Below are 16,417 nucleotides of genomic sequence, written 5' to 3' on the forward strand. Positions count from 1 at the left end.
GCTCAATGTAACGTATTTAAAAAATGGTGGATGCGCCAGGTCTACAGACAAAAATTGTTTATTCTTTATTCTAAAATTACAACGCGTGTAACGATAGTATAATTTTAAAAAGCCAAAGATTTAAAACCAGAATTTAAAAAAAGTTCTACAAGTGCAAAAGTAAGGAAATGGTGGCATGAAACGCAAAAATTATTATTTATTTTATTACTTAAACAAATGAATTAAACAATTAATGATTTGTTATACTTCACTGTTTTTTTTAGAATAAAAGTTGAATATCCGGCTGTAAAACACTTTAAGAATAGCTATATCCAGAAACAGATACTTAAAGATTTTGGAAATAAACTTGCAATAAAGCATAAAAAAATATAAACAAGTAAGTAAAAATTGTTATGGTAAAAATTAAATGGCTCAATGTAACGTATTTAAAAAATGGTGGATGCGCTAGGTCTACAGACAAAATTTGTTTATTCTTTATTCTGAGGTCACAACGTGTGTAACTTTAATTTATTTGTTTTTACCTCCTAATTACAAAATGCATTAATAGTAAAATTTTAAAAAGCCAAAGATTTAAAGGCCGAATGAGAAAAAAATTCTGTGTGTTCTACAAGTTTGAAAGTAAATAAGTGGTGGTATGTAATGCAAAAATTATTTTTTTTTTATTATTTAAACAAATGAAGTAAAAATTTTTAAATTTATTATGCTCTACTGTTTTCTAAAGAAAAGTAGATTATCCGGCTGTAAAACACTTTAAGAATAGCTGTATTCAGAAACACCTACTTAAAGATTTTGGAAAGAAACTTACAATAAAGCATAAAAAAGTATAAACAAGTAAGTAAAAATTGTTATGGTAAAAATTAAACGGCTCAATGTAACCTATTTAAAAAATGGTGGATGCGCCGGGTCTACAGACAAAAATTGTTTATTCTTTATTCTGAGGTCACAACGTGTGTAACTTTGATTTATTTGTTTTTACCTCCTAATTACAAAATGCATTAATAGTAAAATTTTAAAAAGCCAAAGATTTAAGGGCCGAATGAGAAAAAAATTTCGTGTGTTCTACAAGTTTGAAAGTAAGGAAGTGGTGGTATGTAATGCAAAAATTATTACTTTTCACATTATTTAAACAAATGGAGTAAAAATTTTTAAATTTATTATGCTCTACTGTTTTTTAAAGAAAAGTAGAATATCCGGCTGTAAACCACTTTAAGAATAGCTGTATTCAGAAACAGCTACTTAAAGATTTTGGAAATAAACTTGCAATAAAGCATAAAAAAATATAAACAAGTAAGTAAAAATTGTTATGGTAAAAATTAAACGGCTCAATGTAACGTATTTAAAAAATGGTGGATGCGCCGGGCCTACAGACAAAAATTGTTTATTCTTTATTCTGAGGTCACAACGTGTGTAACTTTGATTTATTTGTTTTTACCTCCTAATTACAAAATGCATTAATAGTAAAATTTTAAAAAGCCAAAGATTTAAAGGCCGAATGAGAAAAAAATTCCGTATGTTCTACAAATTTGAAAGTAAGGAAGTGGTGGTATGTCATGCAAAAATCATTACTTTTCTCATTATTTAAACAAATAAAGTAAAAATTTTTAAATTTATTATGCTCTACTGTTTTCTAAAGAAAAGTAGAATATCCGGCTGTAAAACACTTTAAGAATAGCTGTATTCAGAAACAGCTACTTAAAGATTTTGGAAAGAAACTTGCAATAAAGCATAAAAAAATATAAACAAGTAAGTAAAAATTGTTATGGTAAAAATTAAACGGCTCAATGTAACGTATTTAAAAAATGGTGGATGCGCCGGGTCTACAAACAAAAATTGTTCTTTATTTTAAGATCATAACTTTAGTTTACGATAGTAAAATGTTAAAAACCAAAGATTTAAAGCCAAAGTTAAAAAAAAAATTTACAAGTGCGAAAGTAATGAAATTGTGGCATGTAACGCAAAAAGTATTATTTATTTTATTATTTAAACAAATGAAATAAATAATTATTAATTTGTGATACTCCACTGTTTTTTTTAAAAATGTAGAATATTCGACTAAAAAAAAACACACTTTAAAGATAGCTATATCCAGAAACAGCTACTTGAAGATCTTGTAAAGAAACTTCCAATAAAGCATAAACAAAATTCTAAACAAGTAAGTAGAAACTGTTATGGTAATGTAACGTATTCAAAAAATGGTGGAGGCGCCGAGTCAACAAACAAAAATTTTTTATTTTTTATTCTGAGACAACTTGTGTAACTTCAGTTTCTTTGATTTTACCTTGTAGTAAGAATAGTAGAATTTTAAAAAACCAAAAATTCACAGGCCGAATGAGAAAAAAATATTTGTGTGTTCTACATGTTTGAAAGTAAGGAAATGGTAGCATGTAATACAAAAATTATTATTTTTCTCATTATTCAAACGAATAGAATAACAAATTATTAATTTATTATTCTTCACTGTTTTCTAAAAAAAAGGTACGTATTATGAAATCTTGTTGATTCCATTAAGCGAAATTGAATCGTGTTTTAAATTTTTAATTTTATGGATTAAGTGTGCACAGTTTGTGAAAAGAAAAAAGCTACTAAAGAGTTTGGAATACTATTTCAAAGTAGAATATCTGGCTGTAAAACACTTTACCTAGAAACAAGAACTTAAAAATGTTGTACAGTAACTTGCAATAAAGCATAAAAAAAATTCTAAACAAGTAAAAAAAACTATTGTGGAACAATTAAACGACTGAAAAATCTTTGTAACGTAATCAAAAAATGGTGGAGGCGCCGGGTTAACAGACACCAAAATCGTAATTATAAATGCAATAACAGTAATATTTTAAAAAGCCAAAGATTTAAAAACCAAATAAGAAAAAAATTTCGTGTTACTTGCAATAAAGCATAAAAAAATTCTAAGCAAGTAAGTATGGCAACTAAGAAGCTGTACTGTAATTAATAAATATAAATAATAAATTTTGCAAATTTATGCAAAAAGAAACGTTCATTTACCTACATTAATCAGTTTCTAATTTTTAGTTAATAAACCAAATTAATTAATGTAATACTAGAAAGAGATAACAAAAAAGTTTGATCTTGCCAACGGTTTACAAACATTTATTTAATTTTTATAAAATTTAATTTGCAACCTTGATATAAAACAGTTCTTATTTATTTATTTTGAATGTCTTTTAAATTTTCTTTCTACCTTTTATAATTTTTTTACTAAATCTTTCAACTAATAAACTGTAAAGTAAAAATACAGAAATTAGAATTGCTTTTTTACTGGAAAATTAATGAAAATAAATATGTAGGTTGTCTCTCAAAACCTTGCATAGTTTTTTTCAGGAAGATGAATTTTATTTTAATTCTAAATAAAAAATAGCAGTTCATACTTTTTTTTTCTCAGACTTTTTCTGCTTTCGTTATTAATTACTACAAAGTTGTTGAAGAACAAGTTCTTAACTGAAAAAAAATATGCATAAATGCATAAATGTTGTTTCCTGCTAAAAGTGCGTGGAGGATTATTTCCAGTTTTCCAAAAAGCTTAAATTTATTTGAAATCAATTTGTAACTTATTATTAGCTTGTCTTTTGTCAAGTAAATTAACTATATACTTTCTATAAGACCAACAACTAGAAAAATTTACCACACTGGAAACCTTTCTCTAGGAAATATGATGTTTATCTTTTGAAACATCAAATTAATTAGAACATAACTAAGTACTGAATTTAAACTAATTAAGAGTTATTTGCCTGTTTATCTACTGATTCGAAGTGAGACATTTCTTTAGATTAAACTCAATCTCGATTTTTTACAAATTAACACTATTATTTTTTTTATTTTAGCTATTTCTATTTTTTCTTTAAGTACACAAAGTTTGTTTAAATTAACATTTTTTTAAAGAATTAAAAAAAATATATTATTTCACTTCATTGATAGATTAATAACGTTGTAGAAATTGGCTATAGGCAAAGAACGACTAATTGGTTCTTTTCCACATTTTTTGTAAATTTTTAATAGTAAAATTAGATAACGAATATTTTTGGAAAATAATATTCACGTGCAAAATATTTTTTATTTTATATTTATTTTTTAATAACATTTGTTGAACTGAGGCTTCTCGTAGATTTATATTTTACCACCCCTATGATTATTGTAATAGGCGCAGTTTTTTTATGAAAGTTTGTTTTTGTTAAATATGTATTGTTTGGAGCTGAAGTTTTCTTGAAAAAAGTTTTGATTATAATTTTAGACACATTTTCAGTTTTTGTGTATTTTTTATGCATATTTTGCTTAACTTTTAAGGTTATTTTAGCCTTGTTTTCCGTCATTTTGTACTAAAAAATTCGAACTCAACACATAACACTATTAATTGTATTATTATATGTTGTCAAAATGCATTGTAAAGAGTTCCACAGAAACGTCAGTGTTCAGCAAAATAAAATCTTCACTGTATATTTTAATTATTAAAATTTATTGCACTGTTCTAAACAGATGTACAAATAATTATCAACGATTGTAAAATCTGGAGATGGGAATAACTTGGCTGCTTCCTAAGAATAATGAAATCCTCTAGAGATAAGCTTCATTAATTGAAGTCCTCGTGCGCGTACAATACATCTAAATGATCCTCCATCCAGCTGAAGTTGTCCTTGTAATCTAATAAGACTGCATCATTCACGAAATCTGCGATGATTTAACGGCTAAGTAAATTATCACAAAGACAAGCGGCTTTCCTCAAAGCAAAGATACGCAAGGCAGGACAAGCAACAGGCTCCTAGCGCAGAATCGCTTTATCACCCCAATCAATACTAGAGCGGGGTTGAAAATAAACATGGCTGATAGTGAGTTTGAAGAATTTAGACACAGCTTTGAAAAACTAACATCGCACACCAAAAATTCAGCACCATTTTATTCGTAAGTACAATCGCCAACCCTTTGCCAAAATATAAATCGTCAATGAAAGACACCTCCGCTTTCTCGACCAACTCTCGAGTATTGATTTCACGTAACGTTTTTAAAGCTTAGTTCATGATGTTGTCGTGGATGAAGAATCGCCCACGTCTTCCAAGAGCGACCCCGAAACAGACTGTGATATTGTGGAGGAGAGCAGACTCTCGGGCTCCTCCACAAGCGAAAAGAAAGAACCTTCGAGGAGTACTCCCATTCCTCCCTGGACGGGAGAACGCAGGAGGAGAAAACTGCCCGAAATCCCGAAAAATAAGAAACGTAAGTGGGAATTCACATCACACTTTCGATTCCGGTATTTGCAAAAAACACAATTTTTGTTAGTCTGACTTGCTTTTAACTTGATTATGAAAATCATTTGTGGGAAAGGTCAGGTTGAATAAAATAAAACAAAAATATTCAAAATGTTTTTTTAAGGTGCACTTGTTAATAAAATTAGTTCAGTTAAGAGTTAACTCTGATAATAAGTTCTAATCTTTTTTACAAAAACCAAAAAAAAATACACAGAAATTAATTTGATATTCTACCCACTCCATTGACTTGTAAAAGAAATTAATTTTCACTGGTAGGTACTTTGCAAGCTCTTGTACAAAATAATGAATTACTTTACTCAAAGCAGAAGGCAAATCAATATCAATATCAATGTTTCAACTGCTGTATCAAACTTTATGATTGTCTAGAACAAGAATAGCTGGAAATTTAATGAATAGACTTTAAGTTTACATTCATAAATTGACTTTACTGAAAGACTTATCAAAAGTTTTTGGTTTAATTAGGACTGTACACGAACTGTCTCAACACATTTTCTCGGACAAAATCTGCAATTAGGTTTCATGTTAATATTCAAATCGTAGTTGATACAGCCAAAAAATCTAATACATTTTTACCGTACGTTTGTTTAAAAAATAGATTACAGTGAAAAAATTAAGAAAGTTAGGCTTGCTTTTCAGAAGCTTTCAATTAATATTTCTAATAAATTTATAATAGGGCACAATAAGTGGTTATTTTTTTCGGTAGATCTAAGAGGATTTGAAAACTTTATAAACTTTTTCTTCAAAAATATTAATAAGTGCCGACTTTAGCTAATAAAGCTAAAATTCAAACTACTGACCGATGATGAAATGACCACTTCATTTGCAGGAGAAAAATTATAAACCATGAGTTTTTTTTGAAAAGTCTATAATAGAAAGATTTGGTAAATGAATTGACAAAAAGTAGAAAAAGAATAAAAACTTTAATTTGAAAGAAAACTAATTTGCAATAAGCTTTATTTATTATGTATTTTTTGTCAAAATACATTGAAATGTTTTTGTACCCTTATTAGTAAGATCAAATTCCTTCATCTTCTCTTTTGTTATTATATTACTTAATAAGATTTTAGAAAAAATAGAATCAAGATTCAAATTTTTCTAAAATAAAGGCTAATTTTAAAATTGTCATTTTTGTTTCTAAATAAATTCATCAGAAAAAATAGATTTGTTCTATATTTAATTTAATAGTCATACTAACATTAGTACTTCGACTTTCATAAGAAATTGGAAAGTTCATAAAACACTCTTAGATTGAGTTTGAAAAAATTTCTTTTTTGTTTTCGAGGATAAATAAGTTCCTTAGTTTATAAAAATTTTCTGAAAATAAAAAACTTTATCGTTCCAAATAATATTATATGCATTTCTAAGAATTCCAGAAACTTTAACTTGTTGGAGTTTTGAAAAAATAATTTTTTGAGTTTTCCAGTATAAATTAATGAGTTTCAGTTTATCAGCAACCTCTAATAAATAAAAGAAAATGTATCTGTAGATATAGTTTAGAAAAAATTTTGATTTTTTGGGTACGTTTTTTAGCAAGAAATTAAAAACTTACCTATGAGCGACATCTAATATTTAAATGCTTCGCTGCAAAAGATTTTGCTCAGCTAGTGTCCTCTAGCAACTAAGTAGCTTTGTCACTTTTTTTTTAAACTTCAATAATAAAAGAAATTAATAGTTTTATATTCTAAATTTCAAAATAAATACTTAAAACCACTCAAAATTTTTGGTTATTATCAAATTGATGTTGAAGCTACAGCAATATTGTTTTATTCTAAAATTGTTCAATTTCTTACTTAATTTTCTCACAAAAATCTGGAGTTTTTATCATGAAATATGTCGAAGACAATAAATTTTTTTATTACAACAAATAGCTAAAGTCCGTAATACAGTATAACTTATTTGAAAATCACTAGGCTTTACGGACGTCCATAACGTATTTTTTTGCACACTAGTTTGTAAAAAATGATAACTTTAAAATTTTAAACTACAGTACAATCTCAAAAGTGTAAACACTAAAAGTCCAGGGCTACTGCATCTGTTCGTATTATCGAGGCTATAAATACATTTGGACATAGGTAAAATAACTCAATTTTTTTTTTATTACAAAGAGTTTAATTCTTTATACATATTTTTTAAGCAACAAGTAGAACGTATAAAGTTTGTTAAAATAATTCTCATCTTATTGCCTGAGACGACTTCATGACAAACCACTTGTAAAACAAGTCGACAAGAAATTACACTAATACAAATATTTATGTTTTTTTTCCACATGTAACTGGTTGTTTATACCTGTGACGTCCGATTACAGCACTGCTAAATACAATAAGTTTAAGCTGAACTAAAACAGTTGTTCTTCACAGAGTGTCTACTCGTATAGTGTCCTATAAATGTTAATGTTGTAGTTTCATTTTGTTAAAACATAAGATTTTTTTGAATAAAGAGTTTACTAATTTATAGCCCGTTTTGTCAGTCCAGTGTTACTTCTAGTTTGATTCTTTTTTTTAATCCTACTTTCAATAAAATTTACTTTTATACACTCTATGTAACAATGAATTCAACGTTTGGCAAAAATGGTGGATGCGCTGGGAAAATTAGTTTATTACCTATTTTATCAAAACCAAATAAATGATTAATTGACAGTATGCATTATTTGTTATTACAAAGATAAGAAATATTAAAGCTCAGTGAAAAATAATGCATACTGTAAATTACTCATTAATTTTTTTGATAAAATGGGTATAAAAATATCTTATTTTTCGACACTGTCATAACTTTCGTTTTTCCTCCAGTGTAAGACAGTTTTGACAACTATTTGGCGTTTCTTAATACAAAACGTCAGATTATTTTTAACAGATTTAAAGCAATTTTAAGCCTTGCTGAGTCTAATTAGATGAGTAAAATGTTGTATTCAACTCTTTTTTGTATAAATCGGTTCATTTACTTTACCTTGTAGATGATAAAGCACTTGTTGTCACTCGTGGTTTGATAATCCACTCGTGAAATAAAACATTCGATTTACACTCAAACTCGTTAAATAATAGGATATTAAAAAATAAGTTTTATAAGATCATTCTTAAAACACGAATTCAAGTTTCAAAAATGAGTGGCATTGGCCACAAATTTTTTGAAATAATGAGTGCTTCAAAGTCTCATGAAACGATTTTTTTAGACTATTTTTTGTAATTTGCCGTTTTTAAACAAAAATTGTTATTTTAACAGATTTAGGGACTTTTTTGACGATTGGTAATGTCGCAATTTTGAAAGTAATAAATTGATTAACATTTTTTTTTATCCAAATTGGGTCAAAAAACAGGAGTATGGATGATATTAAAGGTAATCTTGCAAAAACGCCTTTTGAAATTTAAGAAATTTACAAAAATACGGTTGCGAATTTGGTTCCTGTCAAAATAAAAAATTTCATAAAATGTTTAGTCAAATAATGACTATTATAACTTTGCACTTGATAATGTTGAGTGCTTTAAGATGTCTATTAAAGCATCAAAATGGCGGCAAATTACAAAACTAACTATTATCTCGGCGCATCCACCATTTTTGCCAAACATTAAAAACGTTAATGCTTCTCAAATGCAATCAAAGCGAAAAAATTAATATTTACGGAGAATTTTACCAGCTATAGTTTACACTACACAACATACACGCCTTACGGACTATCTTTTCAACTCTTTGGTCACCAAAATTATTAACCATTTTATTTCGTGTCAAACTCACTGACAGTGTTTTCACTTGTCATTTTACCAACAATTTTTAAATCTTTATTATATACCAGTGTATTTTTGCAGCTTCTGTCGTCAGTATGTACAATGCACAATACCACGTATCTCGAGAAATGTCTCTCGCAGACGAACTAGGCAGTACAGGGGGAGGAGGCAGCGGACCAAGCTCAATCTTAGTATTAAAATGCGGATATCTATGGGACACAGACTCGCCCGATTCGGAGCGCCTTATCACAGACGCCGACAGCGGCCACAGCACGGCCCATTCTCCCACAGGAACCGACGGTTTCAAATCCATGTCGCCCATCATGGGCATATCGCCTTCGTGCGTCGACGGAGGCCTGGTGTACAACGACGTTGAAATGCTGGAAGCCACCCATCGGGGACTTCACAAGTTTGTTCCCCGACACGATGACGAGATCGAGGTGGAAATCGGGGACCCAATCTACGTGCAGAAGGAGGCGGACGATCTCTGGTCGGAAGGTGGGACTTTGAGCGCTGGAGCGCTGCGATAAAACTGATCGTGTTGTTATTATTTAGGGGTTAATCTGCGGACGGGGAGGATGGGGATTTTCCCGTCTGCTTATGCAGTGGACTGTGATTACAGCGATTGGGATTCATCGTGTGAGCACGGGAGGAGGGAGCGGTATTTGTTGGGGTATTTGGGGTCGGTGGAGACGTTAGCACACAAGGGGACGTCGGTGGTTTGTCAAGCCGTGAGGAGGGTTATCGGAAATTCGGGAAGCGATCCGGAGTCGCAACCGTGCATTCTTGAGGTTTCCGATCAAGGCCTGAGGATGGTCGACAGGAGGAAACGAAACGTTAGTATGTTAGGGCGTCTGAGTGTAAATTACATTTTGTGCAAATTTATCATGTGCTTAAACACGCTTAAACTTTTATTTACGGACGATTCTTTGGTTAGAAACGAGATAACACTCTTAGAACAAACAAAAAATGTTTTATTCTAATTCAAAAAATGATTTATGTTAGACTTCGGTCGAAAACAGCTTATTCTGGACGATTTCTTGTTTTATTTGAAAAAAACAGACTAAAAACGCTTTATTCAGTTTCAAAAGAACACATAATGTTAAATGTTAAATAATGGATGAAAACGGTTCATTTTAGACTATTTTTTTGCTTAGAAATGAGTACATTTTGTTAAAACAGACAAAAAACGCCATATTCTGGCCTAAAAGAAAGACGTATGACAGGAAAGAGGAAACGAAACGTTTAATAATTTAAATAAAATTTACAGATAATTCTTTGTCAAGAAACAAGAAAACTTTCATAGAACAAACAAAAAATGTTTTATTCAAGTTAAAAAAAAATATTTATATTAGACTTTGGTGGAAAAAAGCTTATTCCGCATGATTCTTTGCTTAAAAACGAGAACACTTGTACAAAACAAACTGAAAACGCCTTATGCAAGCTCAAAAAAAAACAAATAGTGTTATAGTTAGGATAAAACGGCTTATTTCGGACTATTTTTATAAAACTTTTATAAAACAAACTACAAACGCCTTATTCAGACTCAAAAAAACAAATAGTGTTATAGTTGGAATAAAAACGGCTTATTTCGGACACTTTTGCTTAAAAATAAGTAAACTGGTATAAAACAAACTGAAAACGCCTTATTCAGCATAAAAAAAATTATGTTATAGTTTAGATGAAAACGGCTTATTCCGGACGATTTCTTGCTTTATTTGAAAAAAACAGACTGAAAGCGCTTTATTCAGTTTCAAAAGAACGAATAATGTTATAATTTGGATTCATTTGGTTCATTTCGGACTATTTTTTTGCTTAGAAATGAGTACACTTTCTTAAAACAGACAAAAAACGCCATATTTTGGCTTAAAAGAAAGACGTATGACAGGAAAGAGGAAACGAAACGTTTAATAATTTAAATAAAATTTACAGATAATTCTTTGTTAAGAAACAAGAAAACTTTCATAGAACAAACAGAAAATGTTTTATTCTAGTTAAAAAACTTATTTATGTTAGACTTTGGTGGAAAAAAGCTTATTCCGCATAATTCTTTGCTTAAAAATGAAAAAACTTGTACAAAACAAACTGAAAACGCCTTATGCAGGCTCAAAAAAAACAAATAGTGTTATAGTTAGGATAAAAGGGCTTGTTTTAAACTACTTTTATAAAACTTTTATAAAACAAACTACAAACGCCTTAGTCAGACTCAAAAAAACAAATAGTGTTATAGTTGGAATAAAAACGGCTTATTTCGGACAATTTTGCTTAAAAATTAGTGAACTGGTATAAAACAAACTGAAAACGCTTTATTCAGCATAAAAAAAATATGTTATAGTTTAGATGAAAACGGCTTATTCCGGACGATTTCTTGCTTTATTTGAAAAAAACAGACTGAAAACGCTTTATTTAGTTTTAAAAGAACGAATAATGTTATAATTTGGTTTTATTTGGTTCATTTCGGACTATTTTTTTGCTTAGAAATTAGTACACTTTCTTAAAACAGAAAAAATACGCCATATTCTGGCTTAAAAGAAAGACGTATGACAGGAAAGAGGAAACAAAACGTTTAATAATTTAAATAAAATTTACAGATAATTCATTGTTAAGAAACAAGAAAACTTTCATAGAACAAACAGAAAATGTTTTATTCTAGTTAAAAAAATTATTTATGTAAGACTTTGGCGGAAAAAAGCTTATTCCGCATGATTGTTTGCTTAAAAACGAGAAAACTTGTACAAAACAAACTGAAAACGCCATATGCAAGCTCGAAAAAAAACAAATAGTGTTATAGTTAGGATAAAACGGCTTATTTCGGACTATTTTTATAAAACTTTTATAAAACAAACTACAAACGCCTTATTCAGACTCAAAAAAACAAATAGTGTTATAGTTGGAATAAAAACGGCTTATTTCGGACACTTTTGCTTAAAAATGAGTAAACTGATATAAAACAAACTGAAAACGCCTTATTCAGCATAAAAAAAATTATGTTATAGTTTAGATGAAAACGGCTTATTCCGGACGATTTGTTGCTTTATTTAAAAAAAACAGACTGAAAATGCTTTATTCAGTTTCAAAAGAACGAATAATGTTATAATTTGGTTTGATTTGGTTCATTTCGGACTATTTTTTTGCTTCGAAATGAGTACACTTTCTTAAAACAGACTAAAAACGCCATATTCTGGCTTAAAAGAAAGACCTATGACGGGAAAGAGGAAACAATACGTTTAATAATTTAAATAAAATTTACAGATAATTTTTTGTTAAGAAACAAGAAAACTTTCATAGAACAAACAGAAAATGTTTTATTCTAGTTGAAAAAATTATTTATGTTTGACTTTGGTGGAAAGAAGCTTATTCCGCATGATTCTTTGCTTAAAAACAAGAAAACTTGTACAAAACAAACTGAAAACGTCTTATGCAAGCTATAACAAATAGTGTTATAGTTAGGATAAAACGGCTTATTTCGGACAATTTTGCTTAAAAGTTAGTAAACTGGTATAAAACAAACTCAAAAAAAAATGTTATAGTTTAGATGAAAACGACTTATTTCAAACAATTCTTTGCTTAGAAAAGAGTTAACTTTCTTAAAACTAAGTCAAAATGCCATATTATGGCTTAAAAGACAAGTTTTGTGTTATAATTTGGATAAAAATAGCTTATTTCGGTTGATTTTTTGCCTAAAAACGAGTAAACGTTTATAACTTAAGACGCCATATCATTGTTTTAAAGAAAGTTTTGTGCTATAGTTAAGATGAAAACAACTTATTTTGAACGACTCTTTAACTAAAGTTTCTATTAAAAAAATTCAATAGAATGGGACAAGAAATCACTAAATTACGTAAAATTTAAACTCTCTGCGTTCTAAAATTAGTGTCCAATCTTATATTTTTGAGTGGATCATAGTAATATTGTAATGTATCAGTAGTTGTTTTTATTTAAATTGAACATAAAAAAAGAGAAAAAGAAAAAACCGCAAAAAATTTAAAAAAACGAAATTAGTTCAAACACTAGTAAATTTTTACATTTTCTACTGTATTGGATCGAAAATGTTAGATATAACCTTGCTATACATTAATTATTCTGCAAAATTTCTTCACAAAATATCCAAAACGTTATCGAATCTTGTCAAAAATGATGTTGTTTTCGGGCTCTTAAAAACATTTTTAAACTAAAAAGTACAAACATTTCGTAATAGTCTGAGAAATTACAAAACTATAGAAAGGTACATAATTTCTGCGTTATACTTGGAAAATGTTTCGGCCAAAAACGTAATTATTTTGCTAAAAGTTTATAAAAATATGTCAAAAATTTGACGGTTTTGTTGGTTAAAGTTTTTTTATTGAAATGGGAAGCTAGTTTTTTGGTAAATTTTGTTAAGACCGAGCGAAAAATAATACCTAAAACATTATATTATTCTTTTCTGTTTTCAAGTTTTTCTATAACATTATTCAGCGAAAAATTGGTAAACACGCAATGATTTTGCCAGATATAATTAAAAATATACCGAAAAGTCGCTGATTTGAGTTGAAAATTATGCTTTTTTGGGCGTCTTAACAAGATTGTTTTAAATGAAACGTAATTTACTAAACAAAAATCAAAAATTTCAATATTTTTTGGGCTCGTTTTATCACAATGTTTAACCCAAAATGCAGTAAGCCCAAAAATTAAATAGACATTTAGATTTACTTTTTTAGACGTTTTAACTCGTTTTTCGAAAAATTTAGCTGAATAACCAATACGTAAATTGACTCGAAAATTGCGATTTGTCTTTTTGAGTGTTTTAGGAGAGTTTCATTAGTCAGAAACGAAGATTAGTGAAATTTTGCCAAAAATTAACTGAAAGCACAGTTTTTGAACAATTAGCTACATACTGGACTGAAAAATAAAATTTGATAAACTGGATCGGAGATATGTTTTTACAATTTTTGCGTCATACGCGTATTAGCACTTTTTGTTATCTAAAAAAACAATTTGGTCAAAAATGGTATTGACTTTTATTTATTCCTAAATACGTTTTGAGAAAGTTAGAAAAATGAGTAAAGTGGATTAAAAATAACATTATTTGGCGTGATATTTAGAAAGTGTTGATCAAAAACGAAATTATTCTGTAAAATCTTGAAAAACATAATTAAAAAAAAACGCCGAATCAATTTTACCAATTTTTTTAAATAACGAAATGTCGTTACACATATTTGAAATAAAAATTTAGTTTTTTAGAAAGATTTTGTTAAATCGGTACATTGTATAAATTTATTTGAACGTAGGACGCAAAAAAATTAATTAACTTTTTATTGCAGCAAAGTGAGCCGTGCATAGATTACTTCTATTCCCTGAAAAACGTATCGTTCTGCGCTTTTCATCCTCGAGATCATCGCTATTTAGGATTTATAACAAAACACCCAACTCTTCAACGGTTTGCATGTCATGTCTTTCGAGGAACTGATTCGACCAGGCCTGTGGCTGAAGCAGTAGGGTAATGGAAACAGAAAATTTAACATTTTTTGTTACAGAATATTAATGTTTCTTATTGTTTAGGCGTGCCTTCCAGAGGTTCTACCAGAAGTTTATTGAGACTGCTTATCCGGTTGAAGATATCTATATTGAATAATTTCTGTAGTGCAATAACATGTACATACTACATACATTTAACGCTGTGTCGTCAATAAAACATAATAATTTTATGTATTCTTTCTTTAACCTACTCCCACAAATTACACACAATTAAAATAAAAATACCAAGTCGGACTAAAAAATAGGTTTAATCTTTAATTTTTCGTTTTATTTGAAATATGATTCGAAATGTTTTACCCGAAAGATATCTATTTCCTTCTGATAATAGTTATTAAATCTACTCCAAGATGTCACTTTAGAGACATTTTTTAATCAATTTTATTTATAATTATTCTGACAAAATTAAGATTTTGTTTTTGCAAAAAATATAAACATTTCTATTCATCACTTTATAAAAAATACAATTCCGTTCCAAAAAACTAATATTATTCCATCAATAAATTAAACTTTACTAACCAGTTGCTACTTTTATTCCTTTATTTGCATTTGAAAATCTGAAACAATTATAAACAATCCCTTTTCAAATTTTTATGACTATCAAAACCTCACAACTGTTGCTTGTAGTTGACATTTATCTTATATACCCACCCCTATTTAACATGAAATGCCTGCTGGAAACGATGTTCAATACTATAGACACGTCATCCGTTTATGTAAATATTATTTGGTCTGTCTGTGACAGTTTCATTCAAGCTTCATTAATTTTCATTTTAATAAACAGGTATCCTGATTTCAGGTATTACACATCTCTTGTCCTGTTTCACAGAAAAATTAAAACTATAGTGGATTTTTCACGTCTAAAAAGCGTTTTCAAAAATTTAAATGAGAAATGTTTTCTTTCATTATTTTTACAACTGTTAAATTTTCAAAAACTAATTTATCAATATTTAAAATAAACACATATAATTTTATTTAATTTTTAAAAAACTTTCATTAAATTTTATTCAACGGCGTCTAACAAAACTAAAAATATAACGACTTTTTAATTTGATCACTGAGATTACGGCAAAACTATTAAAGTTATCGGAAAAAGTCTGCTGCATTTAATGCCGATTTGGCCGAACTAAAAAAGCTGTGGCAGAAACGCAGGAAAATGTATTAAGATCTATAAAAATTTGAGACATGTTTGTGAAAATTTTTTCATTGCTAATTTGTCAATTTTTTGGAAGCAATCGTATGTAAAATAGATATCAATAAAACAGAAAATTCCTTGCAGTTTAAAAAATTTCCTCAAAGACTGGTAGTTGCGGAACAATTTTTTTCCAAAGTAACTAAATAAGTAACTTTATATTTTTTTCATTTTTGTATTGGGGTTTTAGTGTAGAAAAAAATTATTTATTCGATGGAGTCTACGAGTGAATTGCAAATTTCAACGGAATATTTAATTGGTTAAAAACGTTGTCAAAAAGTTACTTTACTTTTATAAAATAAATAAAAACATCAACTATTGTGTTAACTACTTATGATTTTAGTTAAAATAGACACAAACTGACAAACGAGTTTATTACACAATTTTTTCGTTGATCGCAAACTGCTATATTCTGAGCCATAACACCACTTGTGCTTCTTCTTTCAACTCTTATAATAGTAATAGATAAATAGTTATTTATTATACAAGACGATACAATTTTATAAACAATGAGGTTTTTCTTTATTTTATTTTTTTGAAAAATTTACAGCTTTTCCTCTTTTTCTTTAATTATCTTTAAAACCTGCTCACAAATATTCTGTATATTTTTTTTAAATAAAAAATTTAATGAATTATTCAAAAACCTCTCATGTTCCCAATACGCTATAAATAACATGAGATCGAAAATATTCTGTATTGGAGTAGGCTGATTTCACATGACTTAT

At 28.5% G+C, this 16,417-nt stretch overlaps 1 protein-coding gene across 1 annotated transcript; it reads left to right on the plus strand.

The window, feature by feature from the left end:
* Positions 1-4,765: 4,765 nt before the first annotated feature.
* Positions 4,766-14,673, plus strand: Aplip1 (APPL-interacting protein 1). Its single transcript, XM_962235.5, has 6 exons — positions 4,766-4,908; positions 5,015-5,220; positions 9,071-9,487; positions 9,545-9,825; positions 14,290-14,465; positions 14,528-14,673. Exons 1-6 carry the CDS (start codon positions 4,826-4,828, stop codon positions 14,598-14,600), a joined length of 1,236 nt encoding a protein of 411 aa, XP_967328.2. The 5' UTR covers positions 4,766-4,825; the 3' UTR covers positions 14,601-14,673.
* Positions 14,674-16,417: the final 1,744 nt, after the last annotated feature.

This window comes from Tribolium castaneum, chromosome 1 (genome assembly GCF_031307605.1).
Source record: "Tribolium castaneum strain GA2 chromosome 1, icTriCast1.1, whole genome shotgun sequence".
Taxonomy (NCBI): domain Eukaryota; kingdom Metazoa; phylum Arthropoda; class Insecta; order Coleoptera; family Tenebrionidae; genus Tribolium; species Tribolium castaneum.

What these genes read in the sequence shown, in the direction of transcription:
- Aplip1 (XM_962235.5), top strand. Translation starts at nt 4,826, where the DNA reads ATGGCTGATAGTGAGTTTGAAGAATTTAGACACAGCTTTGAAAAACTA. An exon ending in AATCCCGAAAAATAAGAAAC is followed by an intron (nt 5,221 to 9,070) that starts GTAAGTGGGAAT and finishes GTATTTTTGCAG; the next exon opens with CTTCTGTCGTCAGTATGTAC. An exon ending in CCTGTGGCTGAAGCAGTAGG is followed by an intron (nt 14,466 to 14,527) that starts GTAATGGAAACA and finishes CTTATTGTTTAG; the next exon opens with GCGTGCCTTCCAGAGGTTCT.